This window comes from Lampris incognitus, chromosome 14, assembly GCF_029633865.1.
Source record: "Lampris incognitus isolate fLamInc1 chromosome 14, fLamInc1.hap2, whole genome shotgun sequence".
NCBI lineage: Eukaryota > Metazoa > Chordata > Actinopteri > Lampriformes > Lampridae > Lampris > Lampris incognitus.
In genome coordinates, this window is record NC_079224.1 from 32065346 (window position 1) to 32080987 (window position 15642).

The 15642-nt window shown below is 43.1% G+C and overlaps 1 protein-coding gene and 1 pseudogene across 1 annotated transcript in view; both read left to right on the forward strand.

Annotated features, from left to right (window-relative positions):
- astn1 (astrotactin 1) overlaps positions 1-15642 on the forward strand; it is a 552260-nt gene that overhangs the window by 120687 nt on the left and 415931 nt on the right. The window contains exons 4-5 of the mRNA XM_056292697.1: positions 347-489; positions 6090-6239. Coding sequence (XP_056148672.1) covers positions 347-489; positions 6090-6239 — 293 coding nt within the window. The remainder of the gene's footprint in view (positions 1-346; positions 490-6089; positions 6240-15642) is intronic.
- On the forward strand, positions 1035-4112 carry LOC130123845 (rab GTPase-activating protein 1-like; annotated as a pseudogene).

Here is a 15642-nt window from a genome sequence, read left to right on the forward strand (position 1 = left end):
TTGCAAAGATCTACATTCACCCAGATGCTGTATTTTTTTTTCCAAAAAGAAGAGTGAGAAATCTGATGTTATTTTGTAAAAACAAGTATTTGCAAGGCATACAGGGATGAGGTAATATGTCTAATTTCACGGAATCTGATCAATGGTGACAAGCATTTGGAATCATGATAATGCAATATCTAATCTTCTCTCTTATGCTCTTATTTGGTTATGTCAGTCATATAGAGGCATCAGAATTAAATGGAGACTGGAAAATAATCAGTGTAAAACTCAGTGGCAGCTTTAAATGTCTCCCTGAATGACTCAACTTGAATCACTGCAAACTGAACTCCCAATTAAACTGCAGGTACGAGTATGACATCACCGACCTTCGCCACCATCTGCAGCGGGAGTGTATGAACGGAGGCGAAGACTTTGCAAGCCAAGTCACCCGTACGCTGGATTCCCTTCAGGGCTGTAATGACAAGAACAACATGGACCTCACACCTGGTAGGTTGACTTAGGCTCAAAACAGCTGAGAAGATAAAAGGCAATTTGTGTACCATAGCTACATGCAACAAAAGAGGTCCTATCTTCGAGACACCACATAAAAACTGACTAGATTTGATAATTAAAAAGTATTTTATTTTTCACTCTTCTTTGTATGGGATGCTTTTATTATATTTATTTATTGCTTTGTTTGGCTGGTTGGTTGCTTGGTTGCTTGGTTGGTTGGCTTTGACTGGAAAGAAAGTTAGGTAACTCCTTTTTTAGTGTTTTGTCCTTTTTATTGTCACATTTTTATCTGAGTGAAAAATAAAAACTAAAGTTTGATTAATGTTAAAAAAAGATAGAAGTACATAAACAAAACAGAATAGATATTTCAATTTATGCAGCACACTTATTTTTCAACACATTAAGGTTTAAACTGCATGAAACAAATTATTAAATTGAACTGATTGTTTTTTTTGTTTTTGTTTTTGTCCATCTACTTTCCTGCAATTTCTACAACATATTTTTTTTTTTGCCCTGGGTCACTGACAGCAATCAAGCAAATGTATGAAGACCTAATTAAAGAGAATGGATGTGGCAATATGCAGTCAATGTGTATTATTTTCCAGCATAACTACTTTAACTTTGTTTTGAAAAATAAAAATAGAAAGCTTACCAGAGACTTTTGAACTGCGGTTACAGTCAATTTATCAGTCAGTAAATCAAGCCAGCTGACGTATCTGGGTTTTGCCTCTGTCAATGCCCCCTGCAGTGAGGTGGAGGCCCTCCATATGAGGAGTATTCTCAGAGGGCAGTGCCAACTCCCCCTGGACATCACACTGTCTGTGCCAGGCATCTCTGAAGGCACTGTGAGGTTGCTTGACCCTCACACCAGTACAGAGATTGCCAACTATCCTATCTATAAGATCCTGTTCTGTGTGCGGGGTCATGATGGCACACCAGAGAGTGACTGCTTCGCCTTTACCAAGAGCCACTACAATGCCAAGATCTTCAGAATTCATGTATTCCGCTGCCAAAGCCAAGAAGTGGTTAGTAGGATACTGTACAGCTTTGCCATAGCATTAGTCAGCTAAGAAGGCTGTGTTGTCGTCTGAACAGGCTCCTCCTCTGATCCCTGACAGTGACTTGTTCACCTTCACTGTCAGCTGCGTGATCAAGGAGGATGATAGCAAAGGCACCTCCAGTGCTGTGGCAAAAGACAAAGACAAGCAGAGCTTCAAGCTACGTGCAGGAATGGACAAGAAAATTGTCATTTATGTTCAACAGACCTCTAATAAGGAACTGGCAATCAAGAGAGGTTTTGGTCTCCTGAGCCCAGGGAAAAATGTTAAGAACAGCGACATGCACCTTCTAGACCTGGAGTCAATGGGGAAGAGCTCAGATGGGAAGTCCTATATTATCACAGGAAGTTGGAACCCAAATACACCTCAGTTCCATGCTGTCAATGAGGAGACACCTAAAGATAAGTTCATGTATATGACGACGGCGGTGGACCTGTTGATTACAGAAGTAGAGGAGCCTGTTTGTTTCCTGCTAGAGACCAGGGTCCGAGTCTGCTCTCCAAATGTCAGGCTGTACTGGCCTTTCAGCAAGCAAAGTTACACTGAGACCTTCTATCTTAAACTACGGCAGATGGAGTGTAAAGACCGCAAGAGTCCTGCCTCAGACACACTCTATGAGGTGGTGAATTTAGAAAGTGAGACGGAGAGAGAGAAGAGGAAGACTACCGTTAGCCCTGGCATCCTGCCAACTGGGCCTAGTGCCATGATTCCCTCACCACCTGAGGATGATGAAGAGGAAGATAATGATGAGCCATTACTGAGTGGGTCAGGTGACGTTTCCAAGGAGTGTGCAGAAAAGATCCTTGAGACCTAGGGAGATTTGCTGTCTAAGTGGCATCTAAACCTATCAGTGTGTCCAAGGCAGCTTCCAGCTTTGGTGCACAGCGGTGTTCCTGAGGCACTTCGTGGAGAGGTGTGGCAACTTTTGGCTGGCTGCCATAATAATGAACACCAGGTTGAGGAGTATCATACCCTTATCACCAAGGGGTCTCAACAGGACATTTCCAGCTCATGACTACTTCAAAGACACTGGAGGAGATGGACAGGACTCCATACACAAGATTTGCAAGGCCTACACTGTATATGATGAGGAGATTGGTTATTGCCAGGGACAATCCTTCTTGGCTGCTATGCTGCTGCTGCACATGCCAGAAGAGCAGGCCTTCAGCATGCTGGTCAAGATCATGACTATGGGCTCAGGGACCTCTTCAAGCAAAACTTTGAAGAGCTGCACTGCAAGTTCTTCCAACTTGAAAGCTCATGCAGGAGTGTATCCCAGATCTGTACACCAATTTTCTGAACGTTGGCCTGGAGGCTCACATGTATGCATCCCAGTGGTTCCTCACACTCTTCACAGCCAAGTTCCCCCTCTACATGGTCTTCCACATCTTCGACCTGCTGCTGTATGAGGGTATTAGCGTAATCTTCAATGTAGCTCTGGCGCTTCTGACGACATCTAAAGATGATCTGATCCAAACTGATTTCAAGGGAGTGCTCAGGTTTTTCCGCATTCCAGTCCCTAAATGGTACCGTTCTGAAGAGAATGCAAAGAAGCTGATGGAGATGGCGTGCAGCATGAAGATTAGCCAGAATAAGCTAAAGTAGTTTGAAAAGGAGTATCACACCATGAGGGAGCAGCAAGAGGCCCCCATTGAGAGAGATGAGCGAGAGAATCGTCGCCTGCAGGAGGCGAACATGCAGCTGGAGAAGAAAAATTACGACCTGGCTCAAGAACTGGTCAGCAGCAAATCATCCTGTGCAAAGACCTCAACAACGCTGAAGAAAAAGCAGATGCTCTGAGCAAGGAACTGCTGATTACTAAACAGGAGCTGGTGGACTCGGAGGATGAGAATAGACGGCTGGAGGAAGAATCTGCACAGTTGAAGGAGATGTGCAGACGGGAGCTGGACAAGTCCGAGTCCAAGATTAAGAAGAAGGTCTCTATTATTAGAGAATAAAAACAGATCTGCTCCCAACTGAGTGAACATCTGGAGAAACAAACGACGGCCAGCCGGGGAGAACTGTAGAAACTAAGGTTTAAGGCCCAAATTATACACCAAATGTCGGCGAGCAGACAGATGTCTCTCGACAATTTTGATGTCGTGAGAGACACTTTTTGTGTCTCCCAGGGCTGTCGTGTACATGACACATTTTCTTATGTCGGCTAGCAGACAAGCTAGCGGACATTTTGAGCATAAATTGGGCTTAAGGTAGAGGACTGTGAAAAGTGCAGCAGCCTTTTCAACAAAGAGGGCCATGTGCGGGCCACAGTTAGCAGTGCACCTCCCGGTGGCCCTGAGGAGACGGATGAGGAAAAGGAGGGTCTAAAGAACCAGCTGAGAGAAATGGAGCTGGAATTGGCACAGACCAAACTACAACTTGTGGAGGCGGAGTGTAAAATTCACTGGATTAGGCGGAGTGTAAAATTCAGTGTAAAATTCACCTGGAGCACCACTTGGGTCTGGCTCTCGATGAGGTTCAAGCCAACAGGAAGACCTGGTTCGAACTCTGAGCTCCATCAAGACAGTGACCAGAGCCCAGGGCAAAGAGACCAACTAACCTGGCATCTAAAGCGCACCATCACCCAGCTCCACCCAGACCATGACTGGTGTTCCATACAACCTAACACCCTGAAAACTTTGGACCTCTAACCTGACCCTCCAGGCCAATACTTTAACTTGAACCTTGACCATTAAACCCCAGGATGACTGAGACTACAGACTATGTTACCCCTTTTTCCTTGTCAAAACAAACTCCGCTCCTCCCTTCCTGCCCTCCCTTCTCCTTTCTCCTTCCAACCCCCAACCTCCACAACCAGAGCTACCCTCACTGATGAGGAGAGGCTGAAAAACAAAACAAAAAAACAAAACAAGATGACCTGAAGTACAAAGGTACCAGAAACAGTGTGCTTCCATTGATCAAAGAGATGAAAAATGGGCGGTACGGTGGCTCAGTGGTTAGCACTGTTGCCTCACAGCAGGAAGGTCCTGGGTTCGAACCCCGGGATTGTCCAATCTTGAGGATCAGCCCAAGTTGTCCTTTGTGTGGAGTTTGCATGGTCTCCCGGTGTTTGCGGTGCATTATCTCTGGGTGCTCCGGTTTCCCCCACCATCAAAAAGACATGCATGTTAGGGTTAGTACTCATGTCTGTGCCCTTGACTGAGGCATGGTAAGACAACTGGAGTTGGTCCCCGGGTGCTGCACGGCAGCTGCCCACTGCTCCTAGCTACACAGGTAGGATGGGTTAAATGCAGAGAAAAAATTGCCCCACGGGGATTAATAAAGTAGTAAAAGAAAAATAATATAAATTACCTTGCTTGTAAAACCAGAATATGGGCATCTTTAACTGATGCAAGCAGTTTGCACTGACTTGAAACCTCCATACTGCTGTTATTTATCTATTTATTTTTCCCTTCAAAACAATTTATTCAACAAGCTTGGGATTATTGGGCATGAAATGTGTGGGGCATGTGGAGTGATGCTTGCCCAAGAGTTTGCTCCAGAAACAGATCAGTTTTCTGAAATCACTAGACCTGAGAATTGGGCACAATGCTCAGGAGAATAATAAAGTGGAACAGTTTTGATGTGGCGTTACCAACTGAATAACAATTAGTCTTAGACTATGGCCCCAGATTCATCAAGAGATAGAGATTCTTTTTTATAAAATCCAAACTCCCCCAACCCAGAGGTGCTGGAAATGGACTAATCTTGTGCATTATGCATTTAACACGGTTAAGGCAATGGACTAAACACATATAAAATGCGGGAAGCATGCCATGCATGGAATATTAATTTCTGTAAACACTGCAGAGGTGGGGCAACAAATGGTGGTGCTGGATTTTTTTGGAGTTTCCCTCAGACATTACTGGCAGACTTTTCTGTAAATAGTGAGGCAGTGCTACATATGAAGACACATGAAATAATTATTTCATATAAATTGTAATGTGTCACTGATTAACTTTTACTGTTGCTTATGCAACAGTACTGCTTTTAAATTCAATACATAAACAGTTTATCAGTTGAATTTATATTGTGTACTCAGAAATGCTTACCTAAACCTCCACAAAAAAACAGCTTCATTCTCCTTTAAAATTATTTATTTCTAATGTATAATGCTAACTTTTTTCACAATTTTCCTCATATACAAATATTAATTTTGCATTTTTTATACCATTATCTTGATTTTTCTGTAACTGTCAAATCTAGCCCATAATGAGTTTTCAATCCATGCCAGCATATCTTACTCTCTTTAATTCTCAATACTCTTCCACCTAACACCAAGCTGTTTTGAAAAACCGAAATCAAGATTTTAAAGTTGTGGACACTTTTGTGTAATCATTAGAATATGACTGAAACACTAGAATTTTTTTTCCTTACCACATTACTATTTTCATCTCTGTACTTCAGCCAGAGAGCACTTTTCATTTCAGACAGAAACTCCTAAATCCTTGCCTCATTAATTCTCTCAGTAGCGTGATTAATCGCTTTTTATCCACTTGTCCTTTATTTTGTAATTGTGGCCCATTTATCTCGCAGTGAGCGACAACACCAAGCTGGCTCTGATGAACAAGTACAAGGACAACATAATTGCCACGAGTCCCATCGACAGTAACCACCAGCAGAACACCCTGCTCCCACACAACACCTCCACCAGCCAGCGCAAACGCCTCTCCAGCAACACCCGTGGTGAGTCACTCACCTCCACCGATACATTTAGCCTTGGTCATGAGTTGGAATAGGGAAGACATCACGCACAACCACCTCCATTAGCCAGCACAGGAAACTGTAGACATACCATACAGCTGTCCTATGTTGGCTCCATGTCCCTATCAGTGGGTCATTTAACATCTTGTGTGAGGGAAAAGGTTTCATTTATATGTTCATATCCATTCATACTGTGGTTGTGTCATATTGATTTTGGTGTGTTATCTGTCTGACTAGAAGTGAAGTTCTTAAAATCCAGGACTTTCAGTAGTTTAAATGCAGAGGAAGGGCTGCTACCCTGTAAGCCCACGAAACCCAGCCAAAAGCAATGTTGTTGTTTCAAGGATAAATGGGTGACAGTTCATTTTTTGAGTTTGAAAATTATATTTTAGAGGTGTGTATCATACCAGTGTCTTATGGAAACCATGGTTGTCCAAATGTCCACGCTCCACACAAACACAGCAGCAGAAACACGTCAGCCAACTCAAATGTAGTCAAAGGAATAACATCTAACCATTGTTAATGTAAAACACAGAGTTCAGTGGAAAATTAGGTTGATATTTTTTCAGTCTGTACATAGGATTCGTAGACATTTATAATGTATAGAGTCAGACTTAGAGTTCTTATATGCTGTGTTGACTATACCAAGTGGCATGCCAACAAAACTGAGCTGCACTAAAAAAGATTAAGGCTATTTCCACATGTTTGCACAATTATGATACATAAAAATGACTGACAAACTGGAATTGAGGTTTGTTTGTTTGACGTAACTATATTTTGCACATCTTGAAGAAATAGTAAACACTGAATGTCATATTCACTTTGTAACAGAAAATTCATAAAACACACCAGTCTATGTCATCACAGGGGAAGGTAGGTGCACTGTGGCGACTGGCAGCACAGTTTGTCCGAGTCTTGTTATCATTTCTTGTTTTTACAAATTATCGGTAGTTGTTGTTTATTGTTCAGGTGCTTGTTCATGCATTGGACTACAAGGCAATATGGTGAGTGTACGGGGGTTAGTTTTATTGCTAGGAGTTGTTTTGTTTGGAATCAACGTTGCAAGTGAACCAGCTGGCAAATTGGATTCACACATACACTATAGCAGAGACTTGCTCCTGCAACATGGCTCCTACTCAAGTGACTGGAATCAGCCCCGTGCAAACATCCCTGCAGAGGTAACAAGGCATATTTAGCTGGACCGGCCAAACGCGAATGTTCATGACTGACTGAGCGACCATGTTAGCGCGACTGACTGAGTGATCATGTTTGACTTGATTGGGCCACTGGATCAGATGACTAACAACGTCACTGAAGTTACACGATTGGTCCGCCAAGAGCTGAGAGGCACAAGGGAGAGCGTGCAGTTAAAGCACCCCAAATCACAATCACTCTGACAAAACACTCACTGGCGAATTCACAAAAGGATTACATGGCTTTTGTACACAGTACAATATGCAGTGAAATAGGAAAATACAACAGTTTGAGTCTGATAATGTATCACTTGTTGCCTCTGTTTCAGTGTCATTTTAGAGGAGTTGCCAATAGGCACATCATACCACAAGTTTCCGCAGATCACTGCTTGGTGTTTGTCTTGCTCATTGTGCCCAGTTCAACAGAATTCCCCCGTGATTCATTCACATAAATACTGACAGTCTGCTGTAATGATGCCCTGTTGGTTCAGACTGCAAGAGGAAAATAACTTCAGCAAGACACATACTGTAGACTTGTTGTCAAACTATGAAGGATGCAGCAAAGATTCAAAACATTTAAATGTCTCACTCTCCATATTGAGATGGGGAGCACCTTTTTATGCCAATAAACAAAGGTTTAAATGTGTGATGGAACTTGGGGGCAGGTTCGGGAGAACATATTTTTTGAGGTAAATTCAGATCAATTTAAATTTATATTCCGGCTGTGTTCCTGTTACCCTGCTTTCAATTATAGAGATTTTTGTACAAATCAGTGACAGACCAATTAAGGGGACGCTTGCTCATCCACTCCTGGCATTAAACTGGTGGAAATGGGATTTTAGTTACCTGCCTTGGCTCTGCACAGTCGAGTGACAATCATGTCACTCAATCACGTACAAATAAAAAGCTTACATGATGAAATGAAATAATGCATGCACACACATTTAACTTAGCTGAGACAAATTTACATATAGTTTGCACCCTTGCTGGAAAAAGTATAAACTTTTCGATTGTATATTACTAGCTGATATATGCACATTTTACATAATCCTTTTAGTTTACAATTTACACATTTATTTAAACAAATACGTAGGCTCATCATGTCACGAAAACATAAAACTGGGTCTGGCACTTGAACCAAGTTCAAGATGAATACAATACAAAACAAAAGTCCCCCCCCCCGACCTTAGATATATATCTGGGTCAGACTACTTTTTCCTAAGACACAATTGGAAATAATCCATTATCTGAACCGCTTATCCTGCTCTCAGGGTCACAGGGTTGCTGGAGCCTATCTCAGCAGTCATTGGGAAGCAGGCGGGGAGACACCCTGGACAGGCCGCCAGGCCATCACACAGGGCAAACATACACACACACACACACACTCACACACACACACACACACACATTCTTACCTAGGGGCAATTTAGTAATGCCGATTCACCTGACCTACATGTCATTGGACTGTGGGGGGAAACCAGAGCTCCCGGAGAAAACCCATGCAGACGCGGGGGGAACATGCAAACTCCACACAGAGGACAACTCCCTTGGTTGGACTACCTGGGGCTCGAACCCAGAAGCTTCTCGCTGTGAGGCAAAAGCACTAACCACTGCACGCACCACCATGCTACCACAATTGGAAATAATGATAAAAAAATATTCTACTGCCGGGTATAGCTTTTCACTTCTCTCAAGGGGGCAAATGCACTCATCTCAATTTTAAGTAGAAAACCAGAAAAAGACCCAATGTGACAGCGATGCCTTTCTACCGAGAGGCCAGTATAGCAGCAAAGATGACATATGAGGGATTTCTGACTGTGTCACTGCAAAGAGAATATCATGAATATAACATCACTGTCTACGTTTTATCACATTTGAAACTTTGGCCTGCTGTACAAGCTTGTCCAAAGAAAAAATTATTTCTTCAGCCCTGTAAATGAACTTGTTTTTTTTTTTCTTTTGGGGTCCTATAAAAAAAAAAAAAGTAAGATAGCCCTTTTATTTAAAGCTTTCAATGAATAGACTGTAGCCCTGTGATGGCCTGGCAGCCTGTCCAGGGTGTCTCCCCACCTGCTGCCCAGTGACTGCTGGAATAGGTAGGCTTCAGCATCCCCACGACCCCGGTTCCCCAATTGGGATAAGCGGTTTGGATAATGGATGGATAAATAGACTGCAGGCTGAGTCCAATTTGACTGTTTTTTTTTTGTTTTTTTTTTTTACTTTTAGTTAACCGCAATTACTATTTACTGGTAAAATTCCTTATTTAGATTTGTCCTCTTTTGCAACCTTTGTCAATTTTGTCTTGATATTTTATCACCCTTTTTTGCAACATACAGAACCTGCAAAATAAAAATGACATGCAAAAAAAAAAATGTTGGCACATGTGTATAAAGTAACAGTGGCAATGTCTGGGCAAAAGAGTTTTTTTCTCAGTAAAAATAATTATTGTAGATTTTTCTCGCCATTAAATCCACTAAAGAAATGTAAACTTTAGCAGGTGTGACTATGCCAAGTCCTTAACCCCCTACCCTGGCTTATGTTTGTGTCCCCTAAAATATCTGACCTTGACTATAATGACTTGTATCTGTGCAAGGTTTGTCACTAGAGCAATGTCTGCATGCATACTCAATAATCCAGGTAAGAAAATCACAGAAAGTTGGATCAGTTCATCCGGACACGTTGAATGAGAGAAACGTTTCATCACTCTTAAGTGACCTCTTCAGTCTCAACTGACTGTGGGTATCCAAAGTAAAAAAAAAAGCCGATCGATGCACGTGCTGATCGAAGAGAGGAGAAGGACAATAGCTGCCTAGCGTAAACCAGCGGTGATTCAGTATTTTGCAGGAGTTTTGAAACAGTTGAGATGCGTATTTTCCAAATATCGTGTCTCAGTTGCTTTCAAACCCCAAAACACACTGAGCCAGAAATTGGTCACCCAAAAGATTGGGTCCCCCGGCACAGACAGCGCACTATAGTGTACGCTGGTAAGTGCCGGGAGGATTGCCATGACTTATACACTGGGGAAACCAAACAGATGCTGGCCAAGAGGATGGCACAACACAGAAGAGCTAACACGTCAGGCCAGGACTCTGCAGTCTACACCCATCTACAGGTCAGTGGCCACTCTGTCAAGGATGAGGATGTTCACATCCTTGATAGGGAGGAACACTGGTTTGAACAGGGAGTCAAAGAGGCCATCTGTGTAAAGAGGGAATGACCATCACTTAACTGAAGCGGGGGGGCGCTAAGGGTACATTTGTCGCCATCTTACGATGCTGTGATTGCAAACATTCCCAAATCCTCTGTGAATAGTACACATGACCATTGAAACTGTAGTTAATGGTCACGGCAGTTTGCATATGAAACTAATTGTTGGTTTCAGTTGTTATGCCACTGTATTGTCTATAAGGGGTGGGGATACCTGCAGTCAGTTGAGACTGAAGGGGTCCCTTAGATGAGTGATGAAACGTTTCTCTCAATAAATGTTGTGTCCAGATGAACTGATCCACCTTTCTGTGATCACTAGAGCAATGTTTTCACATTCCTCTACCGGAGGAGGAGCTGTTCTTGCACTTCCCTAAAATCAGAGATTTAAACATAAACTAGAATTGGTACATCACAAATCTGAAAGCCAATTGCTGTCTGATATGCAAATACAGGGCGGGCAAAGAAACCTGAATCCTCCTGCGTAGAGTGGACTTGTCAGTACATAGAGCTACGGCGCACCGGCAGCAGTGTTTGGGTTTTTTCCCCCCTCCATTGCGGGTCTCCTCGCTCTGATGTCCTGGGGTTTTGAATTTTAGATTACTGCCAATGAACCAGTTCCCAGGCAAACTTGGTTGGCTATCAAGATAAACAAATATTGCTCGTAATATAACAATCTCAGCCACATGAAACATATTTTTCTGTAAACTTTTGATTAGACCTCTGGTATATAATTACGTGTTAACAATGTGACAATGTGAACACACTGTAACATCGTAGCAGATATTGGCTGATAGTGGCTGCTGTGTCAGCCACTGCCTGTTACAAGCTAACAAACAACATAAACAGATAAAAGATGCTAACTACACCTACCATTCTGATACGTCTGCTCATCGCGAATTTTGGTGCACATCAGTGTCTGAGTCTGGGTCTGACTGAGGCTCAAACTTGTATGGCTGAATCTTTCCAATGTTTGCTCTAACGCTAGCTATCTTTTTTGTTTTTCTTCCCCCTTTTTTCCATAATTGTATCCAGACAATTACCCTACACTTCCAAGCCTTCTCGGTCACTGCTCCACCCCCTCTGCTTATCCGGGGAGGGCTGCAGACTACCACATGCCTCCTCCGATACATGTGGAGTCACCAGCCTATTCTTTTCACCTGACAGTGAGGGGTTTCGCCAGGGGGACGTAGCATGTGGGAGGATCACACTATTCCCCCCAGTTCTTCCTGCCCCCTGAATAGGCGCTCCAACTGACCAGAGGAGGCGCTAGTGCAGTGACCAGGACACATACCCACATCTGGCTTCCCACCCACAGACACAGCCAATTGTGTATGTAGGGATGCCCGCCGAAGCCGGAGACAACACAGGGATTTGAACCAGGATCCACGTGTTGGTAAGCAAAGGAATAGTCTGCCACGCCACCCGGATGCCCCAGTGCTTTAACACTAGCTACCTTGATGCGCAAGGCTCTTTCACCGGTCAACCTAGTGGAAGCATTGGTGGTGGGCGGGGCATGGGGCCTGTGATATGTGCATTTTAGGGTAGCAGATGCAAACAGGCTCAATAAACTGATCCGCAAGGCTGGTAACATTGTGTGGGTGGAACTGGATTATCTGGTGGCGGTTTCTGAGAGGAGGACGCTGTTGAAATTATGTGCCATCATGGACAGTGTCTCCCACCCACTCCATGATGTGCTGGTTGGGCACAGTAGTACTTTTAGTAATAGACTCATTCTGCTGAAAAGCACCACAGAGTGCCACAGGAGGTCATTCCTGCCTGTGGACATCAAACTTTACAACTCCTCCCTCAGACTCAGACTGTCAGACACTCAGAGTTAATGGTCTGTGGTCATTGGACTGGCCCTGTCGGGTTTTGTCTGTGCTGCTTGTTTTGTGCTGCGGTAGTGCAGTATAGATAGGGTGTTAGGTGCACCATACTTGTTGATATATTTAGTTCTTATTTCTATTTCTTATTTTATCTTTTATTTCTATTTGTTTCTGTTTTTCTTGCTTCTGTTTGTTTCTATTTTCTTATCTTGTATCTTGTTAGTTTTTAGTTATTAGAGCATGAGTGTCTGTAATAGAACCCAATTTCCCCTCGGGGATGAATAAAGTATTCTCATTCTGATTCTGATTCTGATTTTCATAGATCCTGAATTTCTCAGAGGGAGAAAAAGTAGATGCGCTTCCAGCCCCTTTTCATAGTTTTTATTTTACTTTTTATGTGGTGAAAACCATGTTAAACAATCTATTAATCATCTTAGAGTATTTTTTAATACTCTTAAAATATTTCTTGTCTGGAGGGTTACTGTAAATGTGATTTGAATGTGAAATGTCAGAGCCTCTCCTGACTACTGTCAATAGAGTTCTCTTGCTAGCTGAACTCATCCATGTCTGTAAATACAGTGGGAATGGTTGGAGAGACAGACAATATTCCTTCACAGACAACAAATTTAATATTGATAGAATAATACTTAGAATTAGGGGAATATGTCACCTTGGAAACTATATTTCTGCCCCTTCAGTTAACAGCTAATTTGAATTAACTTTTTTTCCACACTTGGCTGCTCAAATGCTTTATTCTCAGCTTGGAAAAGAATGGAAAGAAAATATAAGCAATGTTAATTGCTTGTCATGTTAATTGCTCTGATGAGACTTTTTATACTGTAGCACTTTTTGTCTATTGAAAGTGAACATAGAGCAGGGGATTTTAGTTGAGTTCATTTACTACAAACTGTCATGTAGGTTGTTTTGTTCTTTTATCTTATCAGACAGCTTTGATCAAGCAGAAGGATCAAAGTATTAATTTCCTCGTTTCGTCTGTGGCACCCAATGATCTTTCTAGCTGGCTGAAATTTCAGTTTAAACCTGTTATGACACTACAGTCTCATAACAAAAGGAAGAGGTTGGCAAAGAAGAAGTGGGGAAGAAGTGGGCTAGTCAGAGAGATGAAGAAAGTAGACAGGAGTACAAGGAGACGCAGCGTCAAGTGAAGGGAGAGGTGGCAAAGGCAAAGGAAAAGGCATATGGTGAGTTGTATGAGAGGTTAGACACTAAGGAAGGAGAAAAGGACTTGTACCAATTGGCTAAACAGAGGGGCCAAGCTGGGAAGGATGTGCAGCAGGTCAGGGCGATCAAGGATAGAAATGGAAATGTGCTGACAAGCGAGGAGAGTGTGCTGAGAAGGTGGAAGGAGTACTTTGAGGAGCTGATGAATGAAGAAAATGAGAGAGAGAGAGAGAGAGAGAGAGAGAGAGAGAGAGAGAGAGAGAGAGAGAGAGAGAGAGAGAGAGAGAGAGAGAGAGAGAGAGAGAGAGAGAGAGAGAGAGAGGGTTGAATGATGTGGGGATAGTGAATCAGGAAGTGTGGTGGATTAGCAAGGAGGGAGTGAGGGAAGCTATGAAGAGGATGAAGAGTGGAAAGGCATTTGTTCCTGTTGACATACCTGTGGAGGCATGGAGATGTTTAGGAGAGATGGCAGTGGGGTTTGTAACTAGATTGTTTAACACAATCTTAGAAAGTAAGGGGATGCCTGAGGAGTGGAGAAGAAGCATACTGGTACCAATTTTCAAGAATAAGGGCGATGTGCAGAACTGTAGCAACTACATAGGTATAAAGCTAATCAGCCACAGCATTAAGATATGGGAAAGAGTCATAGAAGCTAGGTTAAGAGGAGAGGTGACCATTGGCGAGCAGCAGTATGGTTTCATGCCACAAAAGAGCACCACAGATGTGATGTTTGCTTTGAGAATGTTGGTTGAGAAGTATAGAGAAGGCCAGAAGGAGTTACATTGTGTCTTTGTGGATCAGAGAAAGCATATGACAGGGTGCTGAGAGAGGAGGTGTGGTATTGTATGAGGAAGTCAGGAGTTGCAGAGAAGTATGTAGGAGTGATGCAGGATATGTATGAGGGGAAGTGTGAAAATGGTGAGGTGTGCGGTTGGAATGACAGATGGGTTCAAGGTGGAGGTGGGATTACATCAAGGATCAGCTCTGAGCCCTTTCTTGTTTGCAATGGTGATGGATAGGTTGACGGACAAGATCAGGCAGGAGTCTCCGTGGACTATGATGTTTGCAGATGACATTATGATCTGTAGCAAGAGTAGGGTGCAGGTTGAGGAGAGCCTGGAGAGGTGGAGGTATGCACTGGAGAGAAGAGGAGTGAAAGTCAGTAGGAGCAAGAGGGAATAGCTATGCGTGAATGAGAGGGAGGACAGTGGAATGGTGAGGATGCAAGGAGTAGAGGTGACGAAGGCATATGAGTTTAAATATTTGAAGTCAACTGTCCAAAGTAATGGGGTGTGCAGAAGAGAAGTGAAGAAGAGAGTGTAGGCAGGGTGGAGTGGGTGGAGAAGAGTGTCAGGAGTGATTTGCGACAGAAGGGTACCAGCAAGAGTTAAAGGGAAGGTTTACAAGATGGTTGTGAGACCAGCTATGTTATATGGTTTGGAGACAGTGGCACTGACGAAAAGACAGGAGGTGGCAGAGTTGAAGATGCTAAGATTTTCACTGGGAGTGATGAAGAAGGACAGGATTAGGAACGAGTATATTAGAGGGACAGCTCAAGTTGGACGGTTTGGAGACAAAAAAGCAAGAGAGGCAATATTGAGATGGCCTGGACATGTGTGGAGGAGAGATGCTGGGTATATTGGGAGAAGGATGCTGAATATGGAGCTGCCAGGGAAGAGGAAAAGAGGAAGGCCAAAGAGGAGGTTTATGGATGTGGTGAGAGAGGACATGCAGGTAGCTGGTGTGACAGAGGAAGCTGCAAAAGACAGGAAGAAATGGAAATGGATGATCCACTGTGGTGACCCATAACAGGAGCAGTTGAAAGTAATAGTGGTAGTAGTAGTAGTTATGAGACTACAGTAGTTAAAAGCTACCGTGACTGTTGGGTTGGTTTTCTCTCTTTCTTCTACTTTCCTTTCGTGTCTTAAAAATAAGTTACTTTGATAGCATGGACAGTGCTTTTCACATTTTCCTTTG